This window comes from Tamandua tetradactyla, chromosome 3 (assembly GCF_023851605.1).
Source record: "Tamandua tetradactyla isolate mTamTet1 chromosome 3, mTamTet1.pri, whole genome shotgun sequence".
In the NCBI taxonomy this organism is placed as follows: Eukaryota; Metazoa; Chordata; class Mammalia; order Pilosa; family Myrmecophagidae; genus Tamandua; species Tamandua tetradactyla.
The window spans coordinates 10,707,168-10,720,535 of NC_135329.1; the positions used below are offsets into that span (position 1 = coordinate 10,707,168).

Here is a 13,368-nt window from a genome sequence, read left to right on the forward strand (position 1 = left end):
AATTTACGTTTTTATATCTAGCCTATTTTGTCAAATTTATTTAAATTTTTTAATTCTATTTAATTAAATAGGATTATAATTTTGTGTTGAGTACTTTGAATCCTTTTGTAATTGGTGCATTTTGTAAATGTGTGCTATTTCATAGGATTTGTGACATAATTTTAACATTTTAATTATTTGTAGGAATTTATGATTGCTATACTGCTTTTATTAAAACATTGTTGGTTATTTCTGTGATGTAAAATACTAAGGGAACCCAGAACCCAATCATCATGTACCTATGAAAAAAACCAAGCAGCTTCATAATGATCTACTTTAGGGTGAAATTTCTTAAGATAAATCAGGGGGAAAAAGTACAATCTATAGTTAGAGTTATTTGTCCTCTAAAATCAGCTTCTTAAAGGGACCAGGTTTTTATTGTTTGCATATGTAACACTTTAAAGTACTTAACAAAGACAGGTGTGTGTTGAACTTTAAAGAGTTGGGATGGCTGTTTCATAGCTTCCCGATTCAGGGTCCCGCGGGGAGGCCCTGGGACCCTGTGGAGTGTGGACGCACTCGTCCAGCATGTGTCCGAAGGCACCTGTGTGGGCCTGTGCTCAGGAGCACTTGCAGATTACAGAATCGGAGTTGGCCAGGGGCCCCTGGGAGTCTCTGGCCTGGGGTCCATGACCCTGAGGAGATGGTGAAACCCTTACTATCTCTGGTGGCTTCTGCATATCTGGAGAAAGTGGGAAACTCAGGGACTTCAGCGATGTCCCTCTGCTCTGCAGAAGAATCTGTGGGACAGCCCAGAGCTGCCTCTTTCATCCCAGGCCACAGAATGAGCCAAGTCATTGACTTGGCCCAGGCCATTAACCATTTGGCAAGAGCCGTGGCGGCTGAGCCCTGCCAGGTCCAGGGGAGGCTGCGGGGTGGGGGGTGGCGATCAGCGAGAGCCTTAGAGATCTGCCTCTTGCCAGTCAGAGCGCGCCTTCTCCCAGCTTCCTCTTGGGAAGTGAGTAGGGCCTTTGTGCCCACAGGGTAAAATGGGCTGCTGGGGTGCCCTGCCTGGATGAAGGAGGGCATTTTCTACCCTGCCTCTCGCCCCTAGCTGCCTGCCTCCTGCATCTGGCAGAGGGCTTACTGGGATGTGCATTCTGTTGCTGCTGTCAGTCTCTGCCCCAAGCTCTTAGCTGGCCTGGGAGCCCCACGGGAGCCCACACAACCTTTCATGGGGGGCAGGATGATGGTGATGCACGGCAGTGGTGACGAGCCCGGTGACCTGCATACTGTCGGCAGATTCGGTCACACTTCTTGGCTGGGTTGCCCATCCTAACCCTTTCTGGGCCATGGGGGCCCCCATGTGCAAGGAATGAGCCTGAGGCTTCAAATAATTTGGGAAAACTGACGGTAGACCCTGTGAATGTTCGACCAAGCATGTTATCAGCTGGGACCGTGGGGATGGGGTGGGCAAAGGGGAGTTGGCATTCGATTTCCCAGGAGTAAAACCACTGCCCTCATCTCACTTTGGCTAAACCCTTCATCTGATTTTTCTCTGCCCACTATCATAACTCTACTCTTAAAGATGGACGTCCCCAGAGGCCCTCACTGATGTCCCCTGTGACTCTGACAGATGTGTTCCTGTTCTGTGGATGGGAGACTAAGGTTCAACCAGTAACTCAGCACAGAGCTCCTAAGTGACCAGTTCCCAGGCCAAGGCTTTTCCTTGACCTGTCCCCCACCCTCTCGGGCACCAGCTCCCTCCCGTCACCTGGTTCCTCCCTTCCCTCTGCCCAGTGACACTCTGAACATCGTGGCGTCAGACCACCGGCCATTCACCACGAAGCAGAAGGCTATGGGCAAGGAGGATTTCACCAAGATCCCGCATGGCGTGAGTGGCGTGCAGGACCGCATGAGTGTCATCTGGGAGAGAGGTGTGGTAAGTCTTCTGGAACCTTCCCCCACCTGAATCCTAGGAAGAGTTTTTATTCTGGAGAACCCTGTCAAAGAAAGTTCTTAGGAGCTTCTTGCATTGCTCAGAAACAAAACAAAAAGATCTTTTTTTTTTTCTGATTAGAAAGGTAAGAAGGCCTATTGTAGAAATTTGGAAAATACAGAAGCGTATAAGAAAAAAATCCCTATAATTTCGTACCCTTAGAAATTATTGCCATTTAGTAACATTTTGGTATATTTCATTTTTGACTGCTTTTCTATGCTTGTACTATGCATTACTTTGATAACGAGGCTCATCTTTCTTTTTCTTTTTTCTTTTTTTGGTTTGTTTCACATCATATCTTGAGAATCTTCATCTTTCAATAAAAATTCTTTAAAAACATCTTTTTAAATGGCTACTACTATTTTCTTCGATGGAAGTACTCAATTTAATCATTCCCTGATGTTCAGAACTTTAAGTCATTTCAGATTTTTGCACTTAGAAACAATACTGCAGAGAACCTCTTTGCACATGAGATTATGTCAGCATTTCTGATTATTTCCTTAAGGCAGATTCCTGGGTCCAAGGATCTGAACATTTTTAAGGCTCTTGATATATGTTGATTACTTGCTTTTCAAAAGAGATAGGGACGAGCACTTCATTTGAATACCACTTCCTCTGCCCGTGAAGAATAAGTATTTTGGGTTGAAACCTATCATGGATTAGATACAGCAAAGAGTATGAGCCCCAAAGAGATTTGAAGTCCCCCAGTCTAAGCTGCCAACTCAGGGGATGGCTCATGAGTTGGCTCAAGAAATCCCCCTGGAAGAGAGTCTATAGGGGTGGGTGGCTGGGGCAATAGGTGTTTTTCTAGAGCACAGAATATATGATCCTTTGCATGTGAAGGGAGCCTCCTGAAGCATCCATGGTGAGCATATGAGTAGAGCTGGCCTTATAAAGAGGAGGTGGATTTGTGCTGGGTGGGCAGCCTTTTAGAACATGGGCCCACAGGACATTTGGAGCTGGTTTACAAGAGAAAGGACTGAGTGAGCATGTGGAACCAAGCCAAGCCACCTCCTTAGAGGCTTTGCTCTAAGAACTGAATTAAAAGGCTGCAGTTCAGGGTCAAGTGTGGCTTCCAGTTGGAGGCACACACCTGTTAACTTGAGACTTTTGCAATGTTTCAGGTTGGAGGAAAGATGGATGAGAACCGTTTTGTGGCAGTTACCAGTTCCAATGCCGCTAAAATTCTCAACCTGTATCCCCGCAAGGGCCGTATCATCCCTGGAGCCGATGCCGACGTGGTGGTGTGGGACCCAGAAGCTACAAAGTAAATTTGCTGTTGGTCTCCAGGGCTGGAGGGACTTGGGATTTTAAGGAACTCGTATTGCAGAACTCCAAAGGCATATCATCTTTGCTCCTTGTAGCCCAGAGAAGTATATGCAGGGTGTGTTTGGTTGAACAACTATTTGCACACCTGCTGAATGCCAGGCACTAGAATGCAGCAGTGAACAAGGCAGTCTTGAGCCATGCTCCCGCCATCTGCATGGCACTTTACAGTTTGTAAAGCTGTTTCACTTCTGTTTTCTCATTTGATTGTGTTTCTTAAACTTTTGATTTCAAAATAATGTCAAACTTACAGGACAGTTACCAAAATAATATAAAACCCATACAGACAACTTCAACATACTTCCCATCCAGATACCTAGACCCACCAATTTTCACTTTTTTTCCGATTATGACATTTTTGCCGCATTAGTTATATCATTCTTTCCTTCCATCTACCTGTTATCCATCTCTATCACCCATCTGTATCATCTGTCCATCCATCTGTCTACCCCTCCATATGTCTATTTTATAAACATTTGAATAGGTCATATACATCATGCTCTGTGAACACATACTTCCCTGTTCATTTCTTAAGCAAAAGGATATTTATTCACTTATGTAACCCCCTTAAGAGCAATTATCAAGCTCAAGAACTTTAACACTGATATAAAGCTTACTCCATAAATCTATGTTCCAGGTTTTTCATGTGTCCAAATAATGTCCCTTTGAACCTTTTCTCTTCCATTATTAGATGGACTCCAGGATCATGAATTGCATTTAATTGTCATTGTCTCTTTAGTTTCTCTTTTTTTAATCAATTGTGGAGACATAAACAACTTCAGCTTTCCCTTCCCAACCACACAGCCCTGAGGTGCACTCCAGCCTGGAATTCTTATTTCCATTTTACCAATGAAGAAACTCAGATCCAGAGAAGGAGAGGGAACCTCCCCACTCTGCACCCCGTCACTGCGCTCATAAGTGGCTGACCGAACAGGGGTCCTGACATGCAGTTCTGTACTCTTCCGCCATCCCTCCACTTCTCTAATGGAGGGCACAGAGCCCAGCACCCACAGCCTTAATGAACACAAGTTGAATGAATCAATGAAGTGTGTCAGGAGTTACTCTTTGTTTTTTTGCATGGGCAGGCACTGGGAACTGAACCCGGGTCTCCGGCATGGCAGGCGAGAACTCTGTCTGCTGAGCCACCATGGCCTGCCCAGGAGTTACTCTTACAGAGCACCATTTTTATTCTCAGATTTGGGCAGGGAAGAAGGGGATTGTTTTTTAATATTACAACACATTTCATTCAGTCCCTTAACAAATACCTGCTTAGTGCTTCTGTCTGACAGGCACTCTTCTGGGTGCTGGGGATATAGCAGTGAGCAAAATAGGTAAAAAGATGCTGAGTTTTTTTTTAATATATATTTTTATTGAGAAATATCCCCACACATACAGTCCAACCATTTGATACAATCAGCAGCTCACAGTATCATCACATAGCTGTGTACTACTTCACCATGACCATTTTCAGAACATTTGCATCACTCCAAAAAAAGAAATCAAAAGAAGAGAAAAAAAAGAATGAATACATCCCATATCCCCAGGGCTGAGGTTTTGACGATAAAAAGAGTTGAATGGCAAAGTAGGGTTCCCTGCATACCACCCTGCACCCTCATTTCCAGAGCACACACCGTACCTTCTCCCTCAGGCACCCAGTGCCGGTGACAGATGCAGCTGGGGGGCGGCGGGGGAGGGGTGCCTGATGCATGACCCCTGCCCTCTGAGCCTCCGGGATAGCTGGGATACCCATGCCTGCCCGCAGCTCTCTTCCTCTCCTCCCCACCAGGACCATCTCAGCCAGCACCCAGGTGCAGGGTGGGGATTTCAACCTGTACGAGAACATGCGCTGCCACGGCGTGCCGCTCGTCACCATCAGCCGGGGGCGCGTCGTGTACGAGAACGGTGTCTTCATGTGCGCCGAGGGCACCGGCAAGTTCTGTCCCCTGAGGTCCTTTCCAGATACCGTCTACAAGAAGTTGGTCCAGAGAGAGAAGGTAAGATGTGTGGGGAGAGGGCGAAGCCTCCCGGGTTAAATCTCCAAGATGCTCTCACTCTGCTTTGCACCCGATCCTGGTGCCGGAGCAATCTCAGCCCCCGCCGTGCGGCCACAGCTCGCTTTGAGAGCGGTTGCAAAGGGAAACGGCCGAAAAGGAGCACCTGCAATGAAAGGAAGTTCCCTGGGAAGTGTCACCCCTTTTCCTGCAGCTGGGGGTATACTGTGGCAAGCTCACAGCTCTCCCCGGCATCCTTTCTCTAGGAGGATTCTTCTGGATTGCCCTGGAAGTGCTCTTTCCCTGAAAACCCCCTTGTGACTGCAGTCAGTTAGGTGGGCTCTGCTGAGTCTGGGTTCCCAACACTGGGAAATGGTCAGGCCGTCCTGGAGCCCACTGCCATGGGGGTGCCCGTGAAGTGTGCTAGGTGCTGGCTCAAGCTTTGGCCTGTACCTCCCCACCAGGCGCTCCTGTCCTCTGGTAGGTAATTACCCGGTGCACACATTCACCTCCCCGCTTGGGATTCATTGTCCAGCCTTCCCTGTGGAGTGACCCTAGAGAATCCAACCTGAATCCTTAGCAACACCTCCAGGTGATGGGAGCTGAGCCCTGGCCTCTGCAGGGAGATCCCAAATAATCAGAAAAGAACAAATCTGACAAACTAATAGCTCAATGCATTGTGCTATTTTCCTTCCCCTCTCCTGGTATAAACACTATTGTGGCTTCAGAATGTTTTCACCTGGCTATTTCCGGATGCTGGCTGGGGACAGCCGAGTGTTGCTAAATGTATCACTATGGAGACCCAGGAGGTTCAGCCCGCCTCTGGCCTAATAGTTCTCTCCTACCCCAAGATGTCACTGTTGTAATCAGAACATACTTACAAGATATTTGATCCCTTTAAAAAAAATTTACTGACCCAATTCCTTTGTCTGTATCCTGTTCTTTTGTTCCATTCCCCAGTACAGCCTCCACCCCCACCCCACCTTGTCCTCTATACACAGCAGGAGTTTAATTTGTGTTCTGGAAGTAAGGTGCTAGTGAAGGTTTCTGGGTGAGAGTCAGGAAATTGGCCGAGTCTGGCCTTGTCGGTCAGCTCCTTATATGTCCAGATGGGGAAACCAAGGAAAACGGTATCTGTTTTCAGCCTGCCTTCCTAAGTGCCAGCTCAGGGGAGGCATTTCCTGGGTCCCACCTCTCCCCATGCTCCAGCCCCACCCACATCGTAGACGCTGAGCCAGTTCTGCGTCAGTCCATCTGGCTCCCCTGACAGCTCCAGCTTCACCAGGGGGCACGAGGTTTAAAGGACCTTAGGGAGAACAGACGAGGCCACCCTACTGCTGAGACATCTGTTTAGACTTGCACTCAATGGTCACGTGGCCTCTTCAGCCCTCCTCTCTTTTTATTTTAGTTCTCTAGTCCTTTTTGCAAAAATCAAGTTTCTCTACTGAGCCCCTCAGGCCTCCCCTCCTTGCTCCCACCCAAAGGCCTTCTGGGGTGGCTGCTTCAGCCCCTGCCCTTCCCAGCCGTCCTCTCCCTCTTGCTGGGCTGTGCAGGCGGCAGCCCTGGATGACCCCACCACTAAAAGGGATGAAGCTTCCTTTGGATAGGGGTGGGGTGGCGGGGAACAGGGCCAGGTGGTCTTCCTGCCCTCTTGAACCGCCCCCCCCACCTCCACCACCATCTTCTTGGCAAAGTTTATTTCATCCTGAGTCTGGCAGGCAGTAGAGCCCCTTGGCCACCAGCTTGTTCACAGAAGCCGCTACTTGCTTGCCTGCCCAACCTGTAGTCCAGCTTTCCTATACCGCGGGGCCCACGGGAATGTGGTGGCGGGATTATGCTGGTTTCTGGTCCTCGTTTTTGATTACATGATAGAAGTTTAAGCGATGAGGCGAATGGGGAGGCCTGAATTCCTGAAGGCACAGGGGGCAATGTGAGCATGTCTGCAGCTGCATTTCCTCGCTGTGCAAGTCCCCGGGGCCAGGGCTCGCTCCCCTCCACTCTGGGTGAGTAAAACTTACATTCGAGCATCCATCGTCTCAAGCATAAGAATAAAAGGGCATAGTTACACCAAAAGATAACTCTGCTGACAAATTTTCCATATGAGAGGGCCCGGCTTTCAGAGAACCCCAAAGCCCTTCTCTCCCAGAGACACAGAAGTCAAGGGCAGGTCGACTGTGGAGGAGCACAAATAAGCTGGACGTGAGTTATCATGGGGTTCAATCCCAAAGCAAAGCCAAGGTCTCAGGTCAGCTGCTTCCCACATGTGGGTCATGGGCAGGAGGTCTCAGCTCTGCCTCTGGAGGATGTGCCAGAAAGAACTCAAGAATATCTGACCACCAGATGGCTGCCCTCAAACAAACGGAAAGTAACAAGTGTTGGCAGGGAGGCAACACCCTCATACATTGCTGGAAGGAATGTAAAATGTGCAGCTGCTTCAGAAAATTTTGGCAGTTCTTCAAAATGTTAAACATTGAGTTACCATATGGCCCAGAATTCCTGTCTCAGGCATGTACCACGTATCTCCACACGGAAACATGCCCACAAGTGTTCATGGCAGCATTATTCATAATAGCCTGTCAGTGGAAGTGAATGGTGGATGGATGATCAGGAAATGATACATATCCATGGGATATTCTTCAGCATTAAAAAGGAGTGAAGTTCTGACACATGCTACCAACATGGACAAACCTTGCAAAACATGCAAAGTAAAAGAAGTCAGACACAAAAGGCCACATATCATTTGATTCCACTTAGAGGAACTGTGCAGAACAGGCAAATCTGTGGACAGAAAGTAGGTTAGTGGTTATTTAGAACTGCAGGAGAAGAAATGGGAGTGATTACTAACAGGTAAGGAGTTTCTTTTTTAATTCTGGAATTAGGGGTGATGGTTGCACAATCTTGCATATATATACACTAAAAAACACTGAAATGTACCCTTTAAAATGGTGAACTTTTACGATATATGAATTATATCTCAATTTCTAAAAATGAATATCTGACAACAGTTCTGTGACCTTCCCTATAAGGGTATTTTAGCCAGTAAATGTGATCAAAGAGAGCAAAGAAAATGTTTCAAGCCTTCTAAAAGCCATCCTTACAAAAATATAAACCTGAGACCAATTCACAGGAGACTGCTCCTGGGGCCAGCCAGATGGAGAAGCATCAGCTTACCCAACTCAGTTCAAAGGCCCTTTCCCTCAGAGCTCATGGTCAAAAGACTAATGACTCCTCTAAGAAGAAAGGGTGAAGGAAAAGGCACCCACTGGGCGCTTTGCCATCTATGCTGTGGTATAAAAGCCAGCGCATTTCAGAGGACCTCCTGGTCCCCTTGTGTTCCCAAAATATACCTCAAAGAAAAGCCTGAAATTCTTGAAGACCCTTTTGCGCTCTCAGAATGCAGCACCTGCAGTGAGCCTGAGAAGAGTCTGAGAGCCTCGATGCTGCTGAGAAGATACCGAAGGCGGGAGGTCCTGTGGAGACATTTATGCTTAATATTTTAGTTGAAGGAATCTGAACTGCTGCCCTTTGGGGGTTATGGTGGACATTTGTTTTGTCCACCCAGCAATCTCCCCACTCTAGAAATAGCATCCCTCTCCTTTGGGGTACCAGTTTCCTTCCCCTTTTGACCTTGGATGCTGCCAATTTCTCTCCCCGGCTTCCTTCTGGGGGTGGGTAGGGGCATGTGGCCCAAGCTGGCCCCATCAGAGCACTTCCCGGGAAATCTGCTGACGGGACGGAGGGCGGACAGCCTTCCTCTGGTCGTGAGGCTGGGATGAAGCTGCAAGCCCCTGCCTCGTAGAGACGGCGTGAGCACAGAACCCACCGCCTCCCAGCGTCTGCACTCACACCTTGAGATAGCAGTAAGGTCTTTGAAGCAGATGGGGGGCCTGAAGCGGTCACCTTTACAAAACCCAATAGAGGTTTGGCAGGGTCAAAACATTACAGATGGATAGGGAGGATGTTTTATTAAGAACGAGAAACAAGAAACAACTTGGGGAAAGGCCTTGGAATCAGTGACAAGTCGAACCATCACCTTTTTTCCATAGCAGCCAGGGATAGTGGTCATATTATTGTGTTGAGACAGCAGGCGCCAGAGCCAGACTTCAGCCTAACTCCTGTGTGACCTTAGGCAAGTTGCTTAACCCCTCTGGGCCTTGGTTAGTACTTCCCTCATAAAGTTACATAAGAAATGTGTTAATACCTATAAATCCTTGGAACAGCATCTGGCCCATGATTTGTGCTCCCCCACTAGTAAAAGGAAAAAAATAAGTTGATAGAAACAAATTCAGCAGGATGTTCCAGTGAATATCCCGGGGGTGATGCAAATTCAACCCAGAGTTCCTATATCTAAAGCACTTACCACAATGATTACTTAGAGTCGCCAAGAAAAAGCCAGTCATGATTTCTGTTCTCTGCTTCAACTTTTATGCAACAGAATCCAGGGCTGCAGAAAAAGAAAACTATCCAAAAACCTCATTTTTATTTAGGAGGTACAGGGAAGGAACTCTCCTGCCCCAAGTTCGAGGTGCAAGAGTCCTTTGTCACGTGCAGTAATTTGGGTGGCGAGCAGAGGGGCATCTGCTCCGCCGGCACCACCGAGGAGGCCACGGTGGAGTCCCTTGGCTCTGATGGTGTTGCCTTTTGTCTTTTTATCTCTCACTAGACCTTAAGGGTGAGGGCAGTGGACCGCACTCCCTACCTGGGGGATGTGGCCATTGTCGTGCATCCTGGGAAAAAGGAGATGGGGACGCCGCTCGCAGACACCCCTACCCGGCCCGTCACCCGACATGGGGGCATGAGGGACCTCCACGAATCCAGCTTCAGCCTCTCCGGTAAGGGCATCAGCATCAGACATCAGACCCCAGTGGGCTGTGGGAGGGAGAGAGGAGGGCAGAGGCCCACCCAGAGCCGGGGCCTGCTTCTCCTTCCCAGCTCCTCCCTCCTTCCCCTTCCCCAGGTCCAGTTCTGGGTGCCTGCTCCAAGGTGAGAGGCACACAGAGGTCACGAGAGGAGGGAGGAGGGAGGGCCCTCCTGGGGCCTGGGCACCCGCCGCGCTGGCAGGCCGTGGCCGCCTGGGGCTCTCTGTGTCTTAGTGTTCAGGTAGTGCCACCCCTTGAAACCCCTTGAGGACCCTGCGCATAGGGGGGCCCCAGAGATGACCTGATTTCACAGGGGTGCTCCTCTCTGTGGCTGATGGAACTGTACCCTATAACCCCTCTTTCATCCCACTTGCCATCCTCTCTCTTTGCCAGCCCCTCCAAAGGCCCATTATCTCCAATATTCCCTTTTCGCCTTCTGACCTTCCCACATCTTCTGCCCACTTGGATCTCTCCTTTGTCTTCTTTTCCACCAGGAATTGTATTCTGTATAATATATTTCATTAACTTTACATAAAATGCTTTTCTCTTGCTTTTCTCTCTTGGCTTCTGATCTCTTTGTCCCTTGGATCACGTCCTGGCCCCACTGGGTCTGCAGGATCTCTGGGTTCCGTGGAAGTGTCCTGCCCCAGGTCTTAAGGCCTGACTCTCATATTCCAGCCGTTCCCACTGACACCAGCAGGCTGAGCCCTGGCTCCTCCAGGCCATGACTCTGTTCTCGGGCACTTTATGGCTGTCAACAAGACCGACTCAGCGCCCTGCAGTATTTAAGGGGTGGGGGGTGTCGTCGCCTCACCAGCCATGACCCTGGGTGGAGGACACACAGAGGCTGAATGGTGCCCTGTCCTTTGGGCTGCTTTGCTGGACTCTGTCGCCACCACTGAAAGGAGCAGGGCCCAAGTCTCCCGGCATGAAGGGACCAGCCCGGACATGGGCCCCCCTGCGAGGGCTGTACCAGCACCAGAGCTCAGAGGGGAGCCAGGCCCAGCTCCTTCCTCAGGAGCGAGGGTTTGCTAGGGGCGAAGAGGCCAGTGCACTGGCAAAATCAGAGGGAAGCTGACGAAGAGCTCAGGTGCTCAGGCGAGGGCTGAAGACAGCCTGCTGTCGTTGCTCTGTGCCCAGCTTTGTGCTCCGTGCAGCTTGGGGTAGAAGAGATGGGTGCTGTCTGGGGGGAGGGCATGCTCTGGCCTCCGCTCTCCATCTCCTTGTCTCAGAAATGCCCTGATGAGATAGTGGTGCTCGGTCATGAGGGCCACTGCTGTGGGGAGCCAGGCAGGGATCCTGGGGTGCAAACTGGGAGGCCCCCAAGACCACCCTCAGTGATTTGCTGCAAGGACCCATACACTCAGAAAAGCTATTAGGCTTACATTATGGTTTATTACAGAGAGAGGATACAGATTAAAGGTGCAGGAGACGTGGGTCTCGAGCACCCAGCTATCTTGTACCTAGTGGAGTCGTGTGGACAGCACTTTCTCCTCTCAGAATGACACGTGGCAGCACCCACTGAGTACTGCCAACCAGGGATGCTCATCCGAGCCCTGGTGCCCTGGGTTTTACTGGGGGCTGTTCTTGTGGGCATGGCTTACCGCCCACCTAGTCTCCAGCCTGGGTCTGTTTGAAACTGCATGGCCCGAGGCTCCTCCCCATAAATCACACTGTTAGCATAGACTGTCTGGTGTAGCCCAAGGCCCCCCAGGTGTAGACAGCGACACACTCTCATCGGCTCAGACCAGGGCACAGGCCTCGTGTTCTGAGTCTTGGGATTTCAAGATGGGAGTCACTGGGAGGCAGTTCTTTCATTTTCCAAAATAGCAGTGTGCCCTCCCTCCTTCCGCTCTTCCTCATGCACCAAGGCCTCTGTGCAAAAGCCCGTGTGCCAGCAAAGGACTCTCTGCCACTTCCATCAGGGCAGACCGCGGTCTGCTGTGGTCTTCGTGCACAACGAGAAGCCATGTGCCCTAGGCCTGGGCGGGCAGCAAAGGCAGCCAAGTCATGTAGTTAATACTGGAGGCTCAGAATAGGAAAGGCCCAGAATCTGGAACACCTGGGCCCAAATCCAGGCTGTCCCACCTGGGGACTGTAATACTGGGCAAGTCTTGTAACTTCTCTGGACCTCTGTTTCTTCCTCTGTCACACGGGACAGAGGATTAAGTTAGCTCATACACGTGAAGGGCTGACCTCACCCTGCACCTGCGTGCCTCCAGGGGGCCAGGGAGGGCCATGGTTTGATTGCCCAGGTCAAAGCAGCCAAGCTCACCTATGTGCTTCCTTACTTGCAGGTTCTCAGATCGATGACCATGTTCCAAAGCGAGCTTCCGCTCGGATCCTTGCGCCCCCTGGAGGCAGGTCCAGCGGCATTTGGTAAAGGCACTGACTAGCCCCCCAAGCGAGGATGCACCGCTTCCAGCAGCCCACACACCTTCCGGCTACAGCTGCAGGGTGCAGGAGGGGCTGGACTGGGCAGCACACCACCTGGTGGGGGGGAGGCCACAGGACCCGGGGAGCCCTTCCCATGTCTGAAACGTGATTCACTGTGCTTCGAGCCAACCCTAACAGGCACTTTGAGATGTGTTCCTCCTGCTGTAGTCCTTCTCTGCCTTGGCCTTGCAGGCTTTTCGCGGGGGGCCGGGAACCCCAGCACCCCACACTATGCACAGAGCCCAATGCATAGAGCCTGGCCCTGCCCCTCCTCTCACACCTGCCTCCATGTGCTGGCTTAGGGAAAACTCAGGCTTTAGTGCCCTGACCCCTGGCTGGCCACCAGCTGTCCAGAGCACTTTAGCAGATGTGTTTAAAATGAAAAGGTTTCCCTTCTCCATCCCCTGAGGCCCCAGGGTTACATTTCCTAAGTCAGAGAGGATGTTAGCTTCCCAGCCATGCCCAGGACACTCCAATTCTCCTGACTCCCCTCTGACCCCTGGGTGGGTGTGGATGGGACACCCAGCACCCTTTACCAGCGTCTTTCCTCCTGCCCCACTGGGAGCCTTGAGCCAAGAAGAGCGAGCCGGGTGAGGTGTGAGGCTAGAGGCTTGGTGCCAGGCGCGTGTAAATGATTTTGTTTTGCACGTTTGGTTTGCGCAGTGGTTTGGTTTGACTTGTTTGTGCATCCTGTGGAAAAAAAAAAATAACGGTGCTTTGTGTCACTAGCATAGCATAGAAACAGGAATATCCATGGTCCTTAGGAGACGCTGCACTC

General features: G+C 50.2%; 1 protein-coding gene across 3 annotated transcripts in view; it reads left to right on the forward strand.

The window, feature by feature from the left end:
- DPYSL5 (dihydropyrimidinase like 5) overlaps positions 1-12,743 on the forward strand; it is a 117,770-nt gene extending 105,027 nt beyond the window's left edge. For all 3 annotated transcript variants that reach the window (XM_077152356.1, XM_077152357.1, XM_077152358.1), the window contains exons 9-13: positions 1,780-1,921; positions 3,103-3,245; positions 5,091-5,298; positions 9,959-10,127; positions 12,452-12,743. In XM_077152356.1, coding sequence (XP_077008471.1) covers positions 1,780-1,921; positions 3,103-3,245; positions 5,091-5,298; positions 9,959-10,127; positions 12,452-12,537 — 748 coding nt within the window. In that variant the 3' untranslated portion in view covers positions 12,538-12,743. The remainder of the gene's footprint in view (positions 1-1,779; positions 1,922-3,102; positions 3,246-5,090; positions 5,299-9,958; positions 10,128-12,451) is intronic.
- The last annotated feature ends 625 nt before the right edge of the window (positions 12,744-13,368 follow it).